This window comes from Lacerta agilis, chromosome 12, assembly GCF_009819535.1.
Source record: "Lacerta agilis isolate rLacAgi1 chromosome 12, rLacAgi1.pri, whole genome shotgun sequence".
NCBI lineage: Eukaryota > Metazoa > Chordata > Lepidosauria > Squamata > Lacertidae > Lacerta > Lacerta agilis.
In genome coordinates this window covers 35,199,176-35,219,730 of record NC_046323.1, presented here as the reverse complement: position 1 = coordinate 35,219,730, position 20,555 = coordinate 35,199,176, and the positions used below count along the sequence as shown (strand labels likewise).

Below are 20,555 nucleotides of genomic sequence, written 5' to 3'. Positions count from 1 at the left end.
GAAGCATAAATGGATTGAGATAGCTCAGGAAATGAGATTGATTAAATTTCATGAAGTATTCATTGAGTCTTGGCTCTGCCTTCCCTCTGCCCCCTCCCCACCCCCTCACTGCTCTTTTTATGGCAATGAGTGCATTATGTTTGCTTGACACTATGGAGACCAGAAGGAGACAGAGTTGTATTCAATGCTACTCCTACTTAGATAGACCTACTGGAAGTTAAGAGATATGACTAACTTAGGTCCCTCAATTTTAATGGGTCCACTCTGAGTAGGACTTAGTCAAATATATAGTTTTCTTATTTTTACTATAATCATAATGGTTTCTCCTGTTTTTATTGTTTTTTTCCATTCTCATAAACTGACAAAATGAAAGGGATGCTAGCCTCCTTACAGTTCAGCAGCTTGGAGCTCCACTTGTAACAAAAAAACGAAATGAATTAAAAATGTAAATTCAATTTGTAATGGACCAAATAAATTGTATTTTAATTTACGAAACATAATAATTTAATGGCAAACCATATTATACAAAATACACGTTATGTTACTAAAGCAACAAAGTGACATTTGACCTGTAAAAGCTGCTTTAAAAAGTTATTGAATTTTTTTTTAATTGCCCACAAATTTCCACACCCCTAAAAAACAAAACAGGGGAAAAAAATCCTCCTGTGGGTTCAGAATTTCCAGAAAAAAATTATCTCTAGTAAGACTTGCATCTACTGTTCCACCCAGTTTTCCCTCTTGCCCCACCCACTACTGGAATGCAACATCCAGAAGGTTGTCTATAAGGTAATGTGACCCGACCCTCAGGCTGAAAAAGTCTCCACACACTTGAGATACAGTGGTGCCTCGCTAGACGAAAATAATTCGTTCTGCGAGTGCTGTCGTATAGCGAATTTTTCGTCTTGCGAAGCACCAACGAGAGAATAGCGGTTTGACGAAAAAAAGAAAAAAAAAATCGGAAATTTTTTCGTCTTGCGAGGCAAGCCCATTGAAAAATTCGTCTTGCGAGACAGCCTTCCGCTAGCGAATGCCTTTCGTCTAGCGAGTTTTTCGTCTAGCGAGGCATTCGTCTAGCGGGGTACCACTGGTTGGTGTGCTGTTAATAGAAGGAGGGGAAAACAGCCCAGGATTGATACACCAAGTTCCACTGAAAGACCATTTTGGCTCTAGTTATTTCTGTTGCTATCTGCTGGAAACAATGTCTTTGTGCTCCTAACAACCAAAAAACTGCTAGGAAATTAATTTTGCTGTATTTCAAGTAGCTAACTGCCCACAAGAGGTTATGGCAAACTGAAACACTGATTTATGTAGAGCAGATTATACTAAAGTGGAAGTTAGGGCTATAGCTTTCTTTGGGGTCCCAGAAAATCACTGGTGTTCATTTTTCAGTTCCCCTTTCCACAGGACCTCATAACCTTTTATAACAGACGTTGGAACTAATGCATCCCATCTGCTTTCTGTCACTAGAAATAACGTGTTCTTCTGTTCAGGGTCCTAGAAAGTGACCTGCTGCGTTCCTGGCTAATATTGTTTATGCACACTGCTCCGTTCAAACAGCTTTTTTTCATGAGCTAATCATTTTTCAGATTTCCTTTCTTCCAAACCCTTAGATACAAACCCCATAACATAACACTTGCTTTTTCAGGGAATGTTGAAGGCAGCTGGGATCTCTTTGGAGACAGAAATGCCCTCTTAAGTGAGCAAGATAAAGATATTACTTCCCACCCCCCTCAAAATTTTAGCACATTTGCACCAGATAAGAATTATCCAATATTCTTATGTGTTAAAAAAAAAAAAACTTGGGTTCTGAATAGGCAACAGCGTTAAGTTCTAACACTACTATGCACTTACAGTGGGCAGTTTGCATCCTCAAAATACATGTTACTTGAGGAACTCACTAAATATGGTGAGAATTTGCATTACACTGAAGCTCAGTGTATCTGACTGAAGACCATAATCTTAAACAATTTCTCACCCACAATAATATAACAACAGGACTCAACATGGACACTGGTACCAGAGCCTGCAATAAACCCAGATGCCACATAAACCCGGACAACACCATTACTGGCCCCAACAACATCAAACATACCATCTCAGGACTATTTAATTGCTCATCTTCCAACATAGCATATGCAATCAAATGCCAACAGTGCCCTTCAGCTCTCTATATTGGACAAACAGGCCAAAACCTACGCCAAAGGATAAATGGACATAAATTAGATATCAGGAATCACAAGACAGAGAAACCAGTAGGAGAACACTTCAATCTCCCAGGACATGCTATAAAAGATCTCAAAGTAGCTGTCTTAATACAAAGGAATTTCAGAAATAGACTGGAAAGAGAAGTGGCTGAATTGCAACTAATCACCAAACTTGAAACCTGGTCTGAACAAAGACATTGGATTCTTATCTCATTATACATGACAAAGCTATCTTTAGCCATCTCACCCCATGCCTTTCCCTGCAAGACCAATTGCAGTCGTTAATAGTCATCAACAGGTTTTCCACACCTATCAGCTGATTACCCATTCCCACCACCCTTCTGAGTAATACCCCTCCCCACACCCTCACTATATTTAAGGGTCTGGTGCGGGGGTCAGCAACCTGCGGCTCCAGAGCCGCATGTGGCTCTCTGACAGGTCTCCTGCGGCTCCGGCATGCCCCCTTTCAATGCCCTTTCAATAATAATTAAATGGTTATCGGCAAAAAAAAAAGGGCCAAAAAAACCATGAATAATCCGCATCAACGTTGAACAGCTGGGCGGTCTTTCTCAGCCCTCTCGGGGTTCCCGAGGACAGACCCAAGATTGATGTCCACCTTGACCACTCCCAGATAGAGGAAGCGACTTCTTCACACCAATAAGCGTGTGGGGAGGGCTGAGCTTTTACCACCTCGGCGTGCCAATTGGCAGGACAGATCGCCCGCCTTGGCGCATAGGCTCGGAGCCGGGGCCTTACCGCCGAGGTAGCCACTGAGGATGAAGGCGGGAGGCAGGCACGGGAGAGCGACGCTTCGTCCGGCCAATGAGCCGCCGGGATGCCTGTTCCTGTTTGAGGGGAACGTGCCAATGAGGGTGGCGTTAGGGCGGGGAGAAGAAGGAGCTGGGCTTTGTGAGTTATCGAGAGAGAGAGAGAGAGAGAGAGAGAGAGAGAGAGAGAGAGAGAAGAGTCGGGATAATAAAGGCGGCTGGAGGTGGCGGCGGCGATTGGAGCGGCCCCTGTTCTGAGCGGCCCCTGTCGGGCGGAATCCTTTTCAAAGCGGCCGCGCGGAGGGCGGAGCAGGCGGGCCAGGCGTCACCGTGACGGGAGGGCAGTGATGGTCGCTGACAGGATGAAGTAGAGCTGCTTTGGGGTGGCGGCGGCGAAAACATCCGGGCTGCTTCTGAAACCTCCGCCAACCGGTGCTTCGCCAGCGCTCGCTGCGGGCGGTGTACATGCTCAACGACGGCCCCAAGGGCGGCTCGGGGGCCTGGAGCCCCGAGGCCGGCGCGCTGCAGTGCCTGGCGCGATTCCCCCCCCCTCAAACCTGTTTTTTGCTTTTTGGCTTTTTGCCTTGCTCTCCCACCCCCCCCCCTCTCTTTTTCTTCCTCCCCTCCTTTTTTAATCCAAGGGGAGAAATCCCATTTTTAAAACAAACAAACAAACAAACGAAAAACAAACAAACACCCCCACAGCTGCTGCAGCCACTCTATTTGAATTTTTATTATTACCCTTTTCTCCCTCTATCCCCCCTTTTTCTTTTCTCTTCCCCTTTTGTTTTTGTTTTCAAAAAAAAGGAAAAAGAAGAAAAAGATTTCCCCCCTTTATTTTTATTTTTTAAACTACTACATATTTTTAATAGATATCCTCCCCTCCCCACCCCACATTTATATTTTTCCACCCTACTTTTCCATTCCCACCCCCCCTTTTTCTTTCTTTATTAGTTCGCTTGCCAACCTATCTTAGAGGGGGAAGCCCTCTCTCCACACCTCCCCCAAAAAACAACTTTGAGCTGAACCCCCAAAAACGGGGGTAGATCACTGCTGAAAGTAGATCACAGTTTCTTGGGTGTTGGCCACCCCTGGTATAAGACATGTAACTAGAATAAAAATTTTAAAAAACCAAGCAAATAATTGTAATAACTACTGTAATAAAGCACTGCTATAATTATATATAATTTCCCTAAAATTTTGGTTTCATTCGCCTTTCCGTGCTGAAATGTCACAACCTGAACGACCCTGGCTCCCCCCCCCCCAGTTTTGATCCTGGGTACGCCCCTGAGTCAATGCAAAAAAGTAAGAACTTATTCTTGTTGTTTTTACTAATTATACTTTGCATTGGCTCCTATATGTTATTTATTATTATTGCATTAAGGTAAGAAACAATATATGCAGCGTTATATTTGTTTTAAATGTCGCAATGGTTTTGCGGCTCCCAGTTGTTGTTTTTTCCTTTGGAAACGGGTCCAAGTGGCTCTTTGTGTCTTAAAGGTTGCAGACCCCTGGTCTGGTGACTTCCGTTTCAGCGTATCTGAAGAAGTGTGCATGCACACGAAAGCTCATACCAAGAACAAACTTACTGTATATACTTGAGTATAAGCCTAGTTTTTCAGCACATTTTTTGTGCTGAAAAAGCTGCCCTCGGCTTATACTCGAGTGAGGCGGGCGGTGGGGGCGGCGAGAAAGAAGCCCTTTCTCTCCGCTCATGCCTCCACCCGCTCACCCCAGTCAACCATTCCTTAAGAAGCGTACAAGAACGGTGGTTCTTTACTCTCCCCAGGCAGCTTGTTCCATTCCTGAACTGCTCGCATAAATGCAAACTTGGCAAAGGAGGAAGAGGAAGGAGCAGCCCAAAGGGCTGCTTTCGGGCTGCTCGTTCCTCCTCCTCCTCCACAGTGGCAAAGGTGAACCGGCTTATACTTGAGTCAATAAGCTTTCCCGGGTTTTTGTAGGAAAATTAGGTGCCTCGGTTTATATTCGGGTCGGCTTATACTTGGGTATATACGGTAGTTGGTCTCTAAGGTGCTACTGGAAGGATCTTTTTATTTTATTTTGTTTTGACCATAAACCAGTCATCTTGCAAACAGAACTATATCCTTCACTAAGATAACAGCAGGCAATTCTGAACAGTTCAGTTGACAAGGGCTTTCCTAGTGTTATACGCTGGGATAATTTACAGCTTAAATGATGCCATAAGTATGGAAGTCACATTGGGTGACATCCTGATAGCTAGCAAGGCCTGAAGGGCTGCCTTTCCATCTTCAAGGTGGCAAGCATAATAGCTGGGGCTGAGAAGAGGCGCAGGTTAATTCTGTATCCAGGGCAACAGTCTACCAGCTCCATCTGGTACGCAGGCTAAGACCCTACCTGCCCATGGACTGTCTCGCCAGAGTGGTGCATGCTCTAGTTATCTCTCACTTCGATTACTGCAATGTGCTTTACGTGGGGCTACCTTTGAAGGTGACCTGGAAACTACAACTAATCCAGAATGTGGCAGCTAGACTGGTGAATGGGAGAGGCCGCCGAGACCACATAACACCGATCTTGAAAGACCTACATTGGCTCCCAGTACGTTTCCAAGCACAATTCAAAGTGTTGGTGCTGACCTTTAAAGCCTTAAATGGCTTCGGTCCAGTATACCTGAAGGAGCATCTCCACCCCCATCATTCTGTCGGACACTGAGGTCCAGTGCCAGGAACCTTCTGGCGGTTCCCTCACTACGAAAAGCCAAGTTACAGGGAACCAGGCAGAGTGGCACCCGCCCTGTGGAACGCCCTCCCACCAGATGTCAAAGAAAAAAACGACTTCCGGCTGGCGACGCCATAGCGGGTGGTCGGGGCTGCTTCGGCTGCGAGGCGCCCGATCCATCCCGGGGGTTAGGAGCCGCGCTACCGCAGCGCGCGGCTCCGGTTGGGGTGCGGGAAGAGCGTCCCGCACCCTGGGCTCCCCGGCTGCGCCCGCGGAGGCTCCGAACCCTTCCCTCGCCCCCCCTGTAAAGGGGGAGTGGGGGTGAAGGGACAACGGAGCCGGGCTTACGGGGATATGCCCCAACCGGGATGCAAATGCGGCGGCAAAGCCCGCGGTGAGCGTCCAAGTTCTACCTGTGAAGAATGGAGCTAAAGGAACCCGGTGGTCGTGAGTAAATAATCTTGGCAGAAATCGTGTTTTTGGAACGATCCGGGGGGAAGGAGAAAGGCAGCCTGCCTCCCTCCCTTCGAGCCTAAGAAATTAACCAATTTGAGGGATTGCTGCCACAGAACTGGTTATAAAGTATCTAAAATCGATACATGAGACTGGCAAACTTTTTTCTTGGGAAGCTAACTAGCGGAAAATATCTCTATTTAAAGTTGCGGTGTTTGCGCTCCAGCTTAGGAAAATGGCGACGAACAAAGAGACAGGAGAAGAAATATGATACCCACTTCCTCCTCCTCTGCCAGTATGCTGGGTTTCGTCCTTGAACTGGTATTGAACTCTGGACTAACAGATGAACAAAGGCTCACTGCCTTGAAGGTGGAACTAATTTACAGAAAAGTCAAAGTCTTGTGTGGGGGTCTGAAATGGAACCAACTGCCCACAGAGGAGGCTAACAAAACTTTTGACACTTTGGAAGGAAATCTTGTCAAAGAGCTGAGAGGATGGATGGAAAGATGGGAAGAAATGAATGAGCTACTTCGGAGAAGAAATTCGCTTGTTGGGGGTGGCAGCCCCAAGGCGATGTCAAGATTTGCTATATCCAGTCCCCGAGGTGTGAGCTCGGGGGCCAGGGACAGAGAATTAAGGTATTTACAAGAAGAAAAGGAATGCTACAAAGAACCGGAGAAGCTGAGAGAGGGAGAGTTGGATACCTCGGAGCTCGTGGCAAGGAGAGTTTTGGACTGTGCCTGGATCTGTGGACGTTGGGAGAGGGAAGTTGCATGGAAGTTCAGTGCTGATGCCATCAGGAGAAGAAGAATGGACAGAGGGGGTGTGGGGTGAAGTATTAAGTTAAATCTAAAGCAATCTGTTATGGTATTTTGAAATCGGAGGGTGAACACTGTCAACAATAGTTTGTTTTAATATTTGCTTGATTACGAAAAGAGATATTTCAAGTTTTTATGTTATTAGCAGCAGTTCAAAGGATAGAAGAGATAGATTTGATGAGGATGATTTGTGAGGATTTATGAGGATGTAGTATAAATGAAGTCATTTTAAGTGGTTTAAGTTTATAGATTAAGACGATTAAGACTAAGATGAAGATTAAGATGAATGTTTTACTTTATATATATAATTAAGTTTAATTTTTTTAAATGAAGAGGTTAAAAAGTAGATTATGGATATAAACTCGAAGGTGAAAAGGCAGGGGAAGTCAACTGTCAAGATTGGAAAAAGAAAATTTTTTTTTTGAGATGTCCAATTAAGAAGAAAAATCATGGCAATTTTTGTATAAGATGTGTAATTGTATTTGTTTTGTATGTGTATAAATGTAGGTGTGGTTAAGGTTGTATGTTGTTATAAGTAAAAATGTCAATAAATTCTTATAAAAAAAAAAAAGAAAAAAACAACTACCAGACCTTTAGAAGACATCTGAAGCAGGGCCGTCTCATCCATAGGGGCTAGTGGCGCGTCGCACCAGGGCGCTGGGCCCCCCAGGGGCGCCCCCGCCAGCCCGCCGGCATACCAGGCACCCCCCTCCCCAACCCGCACCCGCCCCCATGTGCGGGCTGTCAGCCGGGCGCTTGCGCACCGGCGGCACAGCCGCTGCCGCCCATACCGGTCCCGGGCTTTAGCTGCGAGCCAGCTGCCCTCGCGGAGAGGCGGCATGCCGGGGGCGCCGGAGGGACTGCCGCGCCACGGCGGCCGATCTCCCTAAGACGGCCCTGATCTGAAGGCAGCCCTGTTTAGGGAGGTTTTTAATGTTTAATAGATTATCACATTTTAATGTTCTGTTGGAAGCCGCCCAGAGTGGCTGGGGAAACCCAGCCAGATGGGTGGGGTATAAATAATAAATAATAAATTGCACAGCTGGTGCACCTCTGCAGGAAGTGTTCACAGAACCTCCATCAAGAGCCACCAATAACGTCTTGGCCACCTAGAAATAACCAAAGTAGCCTCTAATCATTCCAATTGTCATAGGGATTACAGAAAACAAAAGAACTAAGAATACATTTGAAAGGCATCATCTACTTTTTCAAATTCATGTCTGCACCCACATTTGGTCCCTATTTTGCTTCTTCAGCAGACATGCAAGTCAACAACTGGAACCCAAACATAACTGATCAGAAGGAACCTCCACAGTTAGAGATCATTCCAACTGGTCTATTAGCTGCCTGTTCAACTACCATCCAAGCATTGTAGATGCCTCTCAGATACCTGGCTGTTGGAGGAGTCCTGCTTCACTCAACAGAAGGCATTCAAGGGCTTTCCACAGGTAGGACACAGGTTCCAAGAAGCTTTTTTGCATGTATTTGTTGGTTTGGAAAGACACATTTGTTCTGTCCAACATGAGAGCAAAGGTTCTGAGAGTCAGACAGACCACTCAGAGCTCTAGGAAGCTGATGCTACAAGATGTCTTACAGTGTGACCACAGCTCCTAGATGAATAATTATTTGAAGTGAGCTTCCCACATAGGTAGGCAGGCAATGGTTACATCTGAATATACTATGAGTAAGTCTTTGATATGTACACCTTTCCACTGGAATATTGACTTTTGAGCTCCTGGGTATTCAGATATGTGGGTTCAATCTTGATGCAATTTGATCTTGAAGATTAGCAGGAATGTCTGAAGAGCTCAGACATGTAGATAGGCCCAAGAAAGTCAGCTGAAATTAAAACCCATCATCTTCAACAGTCTGGCTAAGAGTTAAATCTCCTTTTACCAGGGATAACAGGATTCCCCCCCCCCTCTAAGAGAAAAGAAAAACAGTTGGCTTCCATGGCTTCCAGAAAGAGTGATCAAAAACATGTGCCTCTAGGGCTTCTGTACAATAGTCTGCACATGTTAAAGACACGATCAGGTAGTCTTACAAACAGAAATAAAACTTGTACTCTACTGTCTTCAGGTAAGTCTTATTGGTAACTAGGACCAAGGACAGGAAGAAGGAGCTGAAGACAACAACCGGCACTGAAGTGCAGAAGGAACAATTGCAAAGTCAACGAGGCAGTTAGTTAGTCCTCCATAAAATTTATTCATGCGAAGAAATCTTAACAATACAGGCGTGCAAAAATAGTGCAACCCATCTCCATGCCAAAGTGTGGAGATCTACGATCTTTCTGAGGTCTTCTGATTTCTTCAATATACTGACAAAAACATAATTCACCTTAAAGTAATTATCCCTCTGGCACTAGCTCAGAGTCTATTACTCTTCTCTCCAGAAAGTATTGGATAGCATTGGAATAGTGTTGCATTTTTCTTGGGTTGCCTGAGCAAGGGAAGGTAAGGGAATGGTCTCTAGGTATGCTTGAAGGGGGAATAACCTTCTCTCACTGTTTGCAGAACCCACCTACAACATGGCCCTTCACCACATATCTGCAAGTGTTAAGAAACTAAGGACCCTTGAGTCAAGAGGAAGGGTTTCTTCCCAGGTTGGGGCTGATCAGTTACTCTTTGGTTTGGGAGAACTTTTGGAGTTTGGTGTTGCTTCACTCATGGTCAGTGTTAGAAACTGAGATATGAAAGCTAGGGGCTAAATGGCACCTTAAACCTAGGTTATAGGTGCAACAAAGGAATGTCTAGGCACACTTTTTATAACAAGAATACAAAGCTGAAAATGAATGTACTGCAGCTAAAATATCATGTTAATTTTTCACAAGGTCTAGTTGTTCCCCTGCCCACCCCCCTAATATTCTTAAGAGGATCTCTTCTCCAGCCTTCAGAGAGTAGCTGGAAGTGGGGAGACATAAAAAGGTCCACCTTTCCTTCCACTCTGCAGTTTTAATCTGAAATCTTAGGCACAGTACTGCACCCAGAGCTCAGAAACTTCTTGCGCTAATGAAATTCCCTGTCAATGGGAGTTTTGAACACTGCTCATGATATCCCTGAGATGGATGACAGAAACAAGAGGAATGTCTAGAACAGGAGGGTATCTTGTCCATAAAAAAGGAGCACCCTGAAGGCATTCACCAAATATTGGAAAATAAAAGGCAAGACCAGAGTGCATTTCTGCTTATGTTGGTGTTTGGTTTCTTACTCCCTCTCTCTCCTAGTTTATTTATTATTGTTATTGTTATTAATAATATGCCACCCATCTGACTGGATTGCCCCAGCCACTCTGGGTGACTTCCAACAAATTACCAGTAAAACACTAAGCACAGTAAAACATCAAACATTAAAAACTCCCTACACCTTCAGACGTCTTCTAAAAGTCAGATAGTTGTTTATTTCCTTGACATCTGATGGGAAGGCATTCCACAGGGCACGACTACCGAGAAGGCTCTCTGCATCCTTCCTTTTATGCAGCTCCTGAAGAGCACCACAGTGTCTTCCTATGCAAACAGATAGATGACTTGGAATACATGGAAGGTGCCAACTTCACAAGAAGAAGCTACCTTCCGAATTCCTGGAAACAGAACTTATCTCAATATTGAATGCCCTTCTCTGTACAATGAATGAAAATAGTTTAACAAAAACTATTTGCTTTTAGAAGACCTACTACTGTAATTTGTTTTATCAGACCATCTTTAGTATTCGTTTTATTTATTGCTTGCTATACCTGTCCAACACACCAGTACTTAGGTGGTGTCGAACATGCTCTACTCTCAGCTTCAATCAGGGAAGAACAGCCACAAATCAGTCCAAGTTTGAAAACAGATGATTCAACAATCAAATTAAAGTTGGGTATCTCAACACTAGCATTATGAAGCTGAGTTCAATATTAAAATCTCACATTTGAAAGTAGCAGGGGGGTTATGTCATTTATATTTATTAAGTAATTTATATCAGAATCCAGCTACAAGCAGATATAAGTACTTAATACAATATATTAGCAGTAGTCGGTGACAGCACTTGAGTAACTTAAGTTTGCATTAGTGCTTTTTCTTTTAACTTGCAGAGCCTTAATGAAATTCAGAGGGAGAAAGCTGCTGACTCAAAAGCTGGCATGTGACATTCCTTACAAGCTTAGGAGATCCCCACTCTAACCCTTAAAAAAATGACGACACTATTGCATTGTTAGTTGGCTTTCAACCAAGCAGCTGCCTTCCAGAAATCCTGTTATAAAGCTGACAAAGAATGCTGATGCACAACATTCCTGATCAGCATCCAGTTGGAACAGATTTCAATCCAATAACTGGTTCTAAATATGCTGAACTAAAAAGCTTTGTTGTGTACAGTGCAGGCTTCCAGACAAAATGGTAAAACAAGAAAGATTGCAAATACTGGATGCTTTGTAACAGTTTAAAATAACCAACTCCCTCACAGCTTTTTAAGTCTTTTATTGATTTATTTAAAGCATACACACACAAACACAAACAACAACTAACACCCAAATGTTTTTGCAGAGATACTGAGGTTTAAAAAATAAGTGTATCTGATGTCCATTCTTACTCCAGGGCACCTAGCTGGAGATCAAAGATGTGCAATTTAAGAGTAGTAGTACAAGCAAAACATAAGGTCAGTTGTTTATGCAGTGATTAAGACCTCTGTGGAAATCTTGCAAGATATATATTGCCAGCTACAGCAAGCAACTGGAATTTAAATTAGTGAATCTAATACACAAACAAAAAGTATCCAGCTTATTAAGAAGAGTAAGATGCTATTAAACAAGAAACTGGTCAGAAGGAAAAACAACTGTATAATGCAACAATGTGACGGGGCAATTTACAGTAAGTGGATATGCTGAAAGCTTGGTATAGCAACAGTTAGTGATATTGTCAGTTTCAAGTGGAGTTCCAACGGGACCACCAAGATGCAGTCTTATATGTAGCTTCTGCCAGGCCCCTCTGCCCACTGAACCTCTTATCTTTATCTTTGCTTAGAAAGGTAAAGGAACCCCTGACCATTAGGTCCAGTCATGTCCGACTCTGGGGTTGCGGCGCTCATCTCGCGTTACTGGCCAAGGGAGCCGGCATACAGCTTCCGGGTCATGTGGCCAGCATGACTAAGCCACTTCTGGAGAACCAGAGCAGTGCACAGAAACACCGTTTACCTTCCCGCTGGAGCGGTACCTATTTACCTACTTACACTTTGACGTGCTTTCGAACTGCTAGGTGGGCGGGAGCAGGGACCAAGCAACGGGAGCTCACCCCGTCGCGGGGATTTGAACCGCCGACCTTCTGATCAGCAAGCCCTAGGCTCTGTGGTTTAACCCACAGCGCCACCCGCGTCCCTATATCTTTGCTTAATGCCTCTCAATTTGAACTTTTGTTCTTCTGCTATTGTTATTCTGAGATTATTAATGGAAGAGCTCTTTCTGTTTGCAGCAGGAATAGGAATTCAGAAAATGCTGCCAGGGTGGAGGGCAGAGTAACATTTTCGGCTACCCTCTCCTTCCCCCAGCAACCCCTTTCTCATGATGCTCCACAATGTCACCAAATGGTGCAGACCACAATTTTGAGGAACAAAAGGGATGCAGGGGGGAATGGCAGAAAATGCCCCCCCACGCATGCTAGTGGGAGTTTCCTACCAAATGAACTCCACCCACTGGTTGTTCCCAGCAGCAGAACTTTAGTTAAGAATAAAATTATTATTGTTGCTGTTCTTTTACATGCTATTTTGTTTTTAATGTAGTATAAATTCTGTTAACAGAATACAAAACTAAAAATATAACATGGTCTATGATAATTTCCCCATTCAACGCTAAATAAGCTACATGTCATAAACACAGCTTGAAACATAATATTGTAATAATGAAACAATTTTTATAATGCCTTAAAATATGAGAAAAATAGCTTTTCCCAGAGCAAGAAAAAACATGATTTTCCTGGCAAAGCCTACCCCTAATAAATACCATGCAAACCCTACCATTAAGTTGAAAGTAATCTTCATTTTAGGCAAGCATTATCCAGAAGCAACTTTGGAAAATAGTTTTAAAGGCTTTATTATTTTTATAGCATATCCTCCAGATTGTTGATAATAGGAGGCTGATATTTTTGCGTAGATAGCAATTTAATGTTCGGCAGCTCATTTATATTTATTTTTAAATTGGTGTGCTGCCAAAAATGGTTCCTTGGATCCCTCAGGCTGGCTAATACCATATCATAAACATAAGAACAGTACCAATTTAAAATACAGAAACATAATACAAGGCGAACCTATCTGGCAGGTTCCAGAAACATTTAAGTGTGTATGCCCTTTCTTTAAGACTTCACTCCCTCCCCTCAAAGCCTGAAGCAAGAAGGATTTCATCAACTATCTAAAAGTAAAAATCGAGCTAGTCAGGTTGTAACAGGACTTTTATAACTTGAAAAAGCTCCAGTGGATGGCACTGTGCAGATAAAACAGTGGTGAAGATAGGATTTCATCACAGACATCACCAAAGAATCTGTGTTCAGCTGAACCTAACTTGACCTTTCCTACACCTTTCTGCACCTCATCATCCAGTTCCTTCACTGTTCTAAATTGCCTTGAATATCTAGAGCAAGTCTGACCAGGCCTGATGAGAGTTGGAGTCTGCCAACATCTTGAGGTGCACTGGCTACTCCTGTTTAAACTAGAGCCATCATGTCCAATACTCAAGCCAGTTCTTGGTTTAAGAATTCCACTCCAGTGGGGGGGTGGGTGGAGGACCAGTCTTGGTCTGCCAAGGGGTCAAATTAACCCATGAAGCTATTTGCCCCAAAACATACCCACCTGTCCATCAGCCAGTATCACTGGGTAACTTCAGCTGATGGAAATGGGACAGGGTAAAATCCTGCTGAGCACTGTGAACCCTGTAGGCAGCAGGACTGCACTCTCTGCTCACCAACTGGGGAGCAGGAAACTCAGTCTTGCTGGGATTTGCTTTGCCAGTACATTCCCTGCAGGGAATGAGCTTGAGAAGCAGACTGCTCCCCACACTTCCACAGGAATCCCCACCTATCAGTCAACTGACATAAGATAACTGACATATTGTGGCCCACCCCCCATCCAAGTTGGGCCCCAAGGGGTGGGGGGGGGGAGATAAAGATGTGGCCTATTGAGCTAAGTAGTTATCCACCCCTGAGCTAGAGCTTTGACAGGACAGTCTGCCAAGTGCATCAAAAATGCAGTTTGGAAACCAACTAGATCCATCAACCTTCAGATGAGAACAATCCTTATTGGCCTACTACCTCTGCAAGACTTGACAGATACTCCCAGAAAGTCAACTGTCCATGACAATGGAGTAGTTGCATCCCACAAACAGCACCATCTACCCACTAAGACAGTACCCTAATCGATACACATATTCTATGTCAGTAACCACAAGTTCATGGAAGTTAACACATTATTCATAGTGGTAATACAACAGCAGAGACTACAAGGCTGAAATGAAAATTCTTGAAGTATATGAGCTGCTTTTCCATACAAAGTAGCATGAAGGCAAAACCAACTTGTTTCTTGATACATATTTTCATCTCTTACACTAGACTCCAACACAGAATAAGAGATAGCTTTGCATCAATAATAATCTATGTCCTATTTCAAGAAAATTATGCTAATGAATCATTAGGCAAATTAAAGCTAAGCTAAAGTAAGCTATGCATACTTTTGCTTTCTTCTAATAAGCACATTTGCGGCTCTTAGCCAAATTTAAAAATCCCGTGTTACTGATTCCCTCTAAAAAGCACTATAGCAAGAAACCTGGCTTGTAAGTTAAAATGAGAGTATAAATATGTTTGTATTATTGCCATATTTTTATCTTTTATCCTATTATTGCTTTTTGTAAGCCACCTCAAAAAGAGATGGGTCGTAAGTCTATAAAATAAAACTTTATCATGGAACCATGGAAAAGGAAATTAATCACCAAGGAAACCCAAATTAAGCATTCACAAAAATGAAAAAAAAATTAAGCACAGATAAGTTTTCGTGTATTTTAATACAAACAACCTGCACTGGCTCCCAAGTCTAATTCAAAGTGCTGATGACCCTAAATGGTGTGGGTCATGGATACATCTCTTCTTCTACATGAGCCTAGCCACAGTTTAAAGACCTTCTTCAGGAGCCCTTCTCCATGTGCTCCCTCTATAATGGATGGGTGCAGGGTTGGGCAAGCTGGTGTGTGCTGTGTGGATGTTGCTGGACTACAAATTTTGCCAACCCTGATCATTAGCCATGCTGACTTGGGGAGAAGGAAACACCATTTTAAAGTCAGGTGGTATCATCAAGTAGTTGCTTGTCATATTAAGTGTGCCACTTGAGTTAGCAAACCATAGCCACCGAAAGAATTAAATAACCTTCACTGTTCACTTACACTGAATTATTTTTGCATAAAATTAAAGTCTACAATTTATATACAGCCCTCTAGCATGATGCAGTGCTCTCATTCTCCATGTGTAAGAGGAAGATAAGATTTCTCATATACATGCTGCAATAATAAATACATTTTACAGTGATGAGCACCTAAATTATTAAATATACAAACCCTGAAATACCTAAGTTTCAGAGCTCTTTAGAATAACAGAATATTTATAGTGGGGCTCCAAAAATCTTAACCACACAAGCTATGTTCCAATTTTATCAGTTTATGAAACTGAACTGCAGAAAAAGGAACAAAATCTTTAAATTATTACAAAGTTTTTTGAAAAGGTAAAAGACTTACCCCCATTATCAGTCCTCTTCAAAGCACCATCCTTATGAGGGCATAATTCACATCTCTGCAGGAAGGCAAACAGTTATTAAAACAAGAAATAAGGTACCATTAAAATATTTTCTGTAGTTGACCCATTTCCTATTTGTCTCCTTTCTCATAAATGTAGATGCTTTCCTTAAATTAAGAAAACTCTCTCTAACAGACATCTATGTCTTAAATCACAGCTCAGTTTCCAACATTTCATGTCCATGGTTTATACTCATCTAAAGCTCCTTATGAGAATGGCCATTTCTGGAGCTCAATTTCTAAATTACAGACAAGCCAAACCTCCAGAGCCTTTAAGTTCTGTATTTACAGGAACACCGACACAAATAAGACAACAACGGGTGCTTCTGCATACACACACTGCTCCAAGTAATAGTGCTAAAAGCAACACTGTTGTATCAAACCCAACAAGATAGATCTGTTCTGTATAAGCTGCATAATGTTATGGCCTAAAAGAATCAATACCAACCATTGTTGCAAAACTTTATGTTGAGACTGTGACATTTAGTACAATACTAACCATATCCAGAATTCAAATTAAAATTGGTTATCTCCACACTAGCATTATGAAGGTGAGATCAAACAACCAATATTAGATTCAATACATTTGAAAGTAGCAGGAGGGTTATGTCGTTTATATTTATTAAGTAATTTATATCAAAATCCAGAACTTCAGTTCTCCATATATACTTCCTTTTTACTTCATTGCCAACAGAGAATTATAAGAAAGCTTTATCAGTACTTGCAAAAGTATCCTCCAAAATTGGAATTAATAATACCCCAAAGAAGTTCATTTGTTGAAGCCAGAGAGTTTCAGGCAGACTACAGCGCCAACCTGATTTATCTCTCTTTGGTTTACAGCGTATTCTCATGGTGGGGTGGTGGGTGTCCAAAATCAGAGAGTAAAACATTTATCAAGATAGCAGAGTACCACACTTCTGGTGGCACAGTGTTTGTGTTTGGCTTCTCTCTCTCTCTCTCTCTCTCTCTCTCTCTCTCTCTCTCTCTCCCCTTGTTGCAGGGAGTCAATGGGGAAGAAAATGAAGGTTAGCATTCCCTCACAAGATTCTCTGCCATCCTTTCCCGTCACCAGAAAAAGGTCGTGGTAGTGGGAAACACAACTATGAAGCATGCAGTACAGTATTTCTGCAACTGTTAGCCTCTGAGCAGCACTGAAAATCCTGCCGGGTTCTCTCTGTACTTCCATATTAAAACTATAACATGAAAAAATCCAGGCAAAGAAAAAAAAATGAATTTCTATGGCTTCCAGCGGATATATGCCCACTGTTAACCTGAGAATGAGAAAGCTTCACCCCCTGCTAAGAATAATACATTTTGAGCAATGCTACCAAGATAAGAACTAGATTAAAACATGCACCCAAGTATTACACACCAATTCAAACTTACCACTCTAGCTGCTCTTTCCTGAGATTCACATTTTCTACAAAACCAAGGTCCAGTAGGGACTTGTACAATTCCATAGCATGCTATTTTGGGAGAAAAGAGCAAAATAATCATATTAAAAATATGTATATTATACAGAAAAATAAGTCCTGCAATACACACATAGGTAAATGCAAGGGTCATTCTGAGAATACATTTGCAAACTGGAGAAACTGTTGCAGGCACCACACATACATTTCAACCAAGCACACACAATAACGTATTCTGCTGGCTACCATAGAATGTTTCTTTCAAGTCTAATTTCAACAGGGGGAGAGGTGGAAGAGAAGATGTTGTGGGAGCCTTTGGTCAATGGGTAAATAAATTTTATTTCATCTGTCTAAAAATCACAGGTTATCAGTTTATTTTAGGGTTGTGCATTGGATTCAGAAGAACCCCAAGCTAAAATCTGATGCCTCAGTGGTATTGTAAGCTTACCTGGGTAATGAAAGGAGCTGTGCAAGTCTGCACCAGTTAAAGCAGGGACCCTAAACCACTTCATATAAACTCAGTGATACAGACATTTTTAAAATGCTGCAGACAAGTGTCTACTAAAACTGAAGCTACGCTTCTAGGCTTACCACACAAGGAAAATGCCAAATAGTGAGGTGAAGGGGCAACAGGTACACTACAGAATTGAAATTTAGCTCGCCAAGCTTAGGAAAGACGTCAGTATAGAATGGGATAGCTTCTTCACAAAAGACAGGTCTAGCTTGTAATCAGTTATTCCTATGTCAAAATCCATTTTTATAAGGTGTATCCCACCTACTTGCCTGCAGGGTTCGAAATTAGCAGGGCGCCAGGCACATTTTGCACCTACAGATTCTCCATTTGCAAGCACCTCAGAAAGTCTGGGTGCCATTTTTTGAGCCTGGCTGACACTCAAGGATTACTGAAATGTATGTGCTTTGAAGCCTTGAAGTATATGTTAAGGATAGACAATATGTTAAGGAGTTTAACAATAATGAGTAGAGTGTTTGGAAAACTGAAGTATAGTACAGTGGATGCTCGGGTTGCAAACATGATCCATGTGGGAGGCATGTTCGCAACCCGTAGCGCTGCTTCTGCGCACGCGCAGGTTGTGATTTGGTGCTTTTACACATGCGCGAAGCGCCCAACCCAGAAATAATACGTTCCAGTATTCCGGGTTCAGCACGGTGCGCAATCCAAAATCGCACAACCCAAAGCGGCCGTAACCCGAGGTATGACTAGACTAATGTTTTTATTTCAACACCCAGTTAAACATGTATTAACAATTTCCTGCTAAAAAATGTGATATTAACAATATGTCACTTATGCTTATCAAAATAATAAATACAAAGTGTTGCCGGCACCCAAAACCCAGGTCCCAAAAGCCATTTGGCTCCTAGCTTTTCTATCCTAGCTTCTAACACTGCTTGCCTGTAATTTAGCAAGCATTATCCACTCTACAGGGACCTAGTATGCCTACAGAATTTGTTAACTTCTGTCAAAAGGGGAAAAGTGAAGTGTCTCTCTTTTTTTGCCTATTAATGAATGCAGGGGAGAAACAAGTGGACTAAGACAAACCTACAGAGCTTCTTGAACCAAGGCTGGCTGTTTCCTATAGTATCAAATCTTGTGGTCTAAATGTGCATGCACACACAGACAACATACACACACCAAAGAGACCGGATTCAGTCAAGAATGGTAAAGAAAGAAAATTCTACTAATTTCAAAAGGCATTTACAGCCAAATGAATTTATAACCGACACTTGCATAATTCTGGGTGCAATCCACATCCTATTGAAAGCAAAGACAGAACGACCATTTTTTCCAATTAAACAAATTGCATTTTTTTGTGTTACAAATAAAAACATTGTATAAAAACAGCCTTTCAGAGCAGATGGCCAAATTTAACAACAACATATAGGTGTTACTATAAAAACGCTATCCAAATACATAAGGAGAGTCATTTTTACACTCAAAGGTCTGTCCGATTCTAATCAGTACTCTTGTTATCTAATATACCACAACAGAGCATAAGTGCAGCATTATCACAGAAGAAAGCACATTAGCCCAAAGATGCAGTCTCATCTTGGACCTGAATTCTAGTTTAACAATGGCTGCACTCACACATAACAATAAGCCAAGAACTGTGGCTAAACAACCCAGTTACTTCCGTTTCACTCCATGCTTCCTGCAAGTGCAAAACCCAAGATAGCATTGTATCCAAACCAAGGATTGTTAAACCTTGACTTAAAATTGACTAAGTTTGGTTCAAGATCCTTGGTTTAAAGACCTGGCTTGTTAGGGAGAAACAACCCACGATCCCAGGTTTGGAAGTAATGCTAAGTTAACCCTTCCTAGTTTGTTTACTTGCTCATGCAAAAGAAGAAACCAAGTGACAGCAATCAGCCTGCATGCACTAGACTAGCATAAACCTCCTGCACAGTATGGTGTATCAACCAAGGTTCTTTGCTTACAATTATATGTAAATGTGGCCACTGAATTACTGGCACTTGAAGGCCTTCACCAGCAAAGACCTTGTTTTCCTTTATGTGCCTGCTCTTTTCCATGACTCCTCTCTAGTTTCACACTTTGCTGGAGATAAAGTCTCCCCCAATTAGACCCAAATCTGAAATCTAAAGTTAAATAATCCATTTAACCTTGCATACCTAAGCTCCCGTTTGTGCTTCTCGGCCTGCCATCTCTTGTGACCTGCCTCCTGTTATGCCTTTTACTCTTTCCACAGTTCCTGCTCCCAGTCCTTCTGAATAATCTACCCAGCTGTGACCTTGGCTACTATCAGTTGTGACTTTGGTTCTTCTTTTGCATGGATTACTGACTGCACTGTCTCTCTTCTGACTCCTGAAGTCTGGTTCCTCTTTATGCTTTGTGCCTTAGACTCTTTTCATGGTTCCTGATCCCTCTCTTGTCTGGCTCTCATTCCATGGCTCCTCAAAACCTGTTGTTTGCAGACTCTGCATATCCATCCAGAGCTCTAATTCTGCAGCAACAAGTTTATCAGGTGTAAACCCAATGAAAACACCCATCCCTACAACATCCCTACAAGTGCTCACCAACTGCAGCACTCTGTACTCATTCCCATAGGCATTTAGGCCAAAAGTGTAATTTCCCCCATATTGGGAAGTGTGCCAGGGACAGTCTCTTCCGGTCTTAAATGGCCCAAGAGGCAGATGAGCTATTTCAGATTCCAAGAAAGACTGCAGAAGCAGCAGGAGGGGACAAGTGAGAGAAATGCAACAGAAAACACCCATGAGCACAAGGAAACTAAACATTTTACAGTCCTTATCATGTCTATCTACTCAGGCAATGTGAATAACCCTGCACACCTGTGCAGTCCCATCCTAATTAATGAAACTTAAGAAGTCAAATCTATACTCAAGTACATATTATTATTATCATCATCATCATCATCATTG

The 20,555-nt window shown here is 42.5% G+C and overlaps 1 protein-coding gene across 9 annotated transcripts in view; it reads right to left on the bottom strand.

The window, feature by feature from the left end:
• MLLT10 (MLLT10 histone lysine methyltransferase DOT1L cofactor) overlaps positions 1-20,555 on the bottom strand; it is a 123,664-nt gene that overhangs the window by 83,579 nt on the left and 19,530 nt on the right. For 6 of the 9 annotated variants that reach the window (XM_033165881.1, XM_033165882.1, XM_033165884.1 and 3 more), the window contains 2 exons: positions 17,116-17,195; positions 15,673-15,727 (listed from right to left, as the gene is read on the bottom strand). The exons of 1 other annotated variant lie outside the window; for it this stretch is intronic. In XM_033165881.1, the coding sequence (XP_033021772.1) occupies positions 15,673-15,727; positions 17,116-17,195 (135 nt within the window). Of the gene's footprint in view, positions 1-15,672; positions 15,728-17,115; positions 17,196-20,555 lie in introns of those variants that run through there. 2 more of the 9 variants (XM_033165888.1, XM_033165889.1) reach the window with 1 other exon arrangement.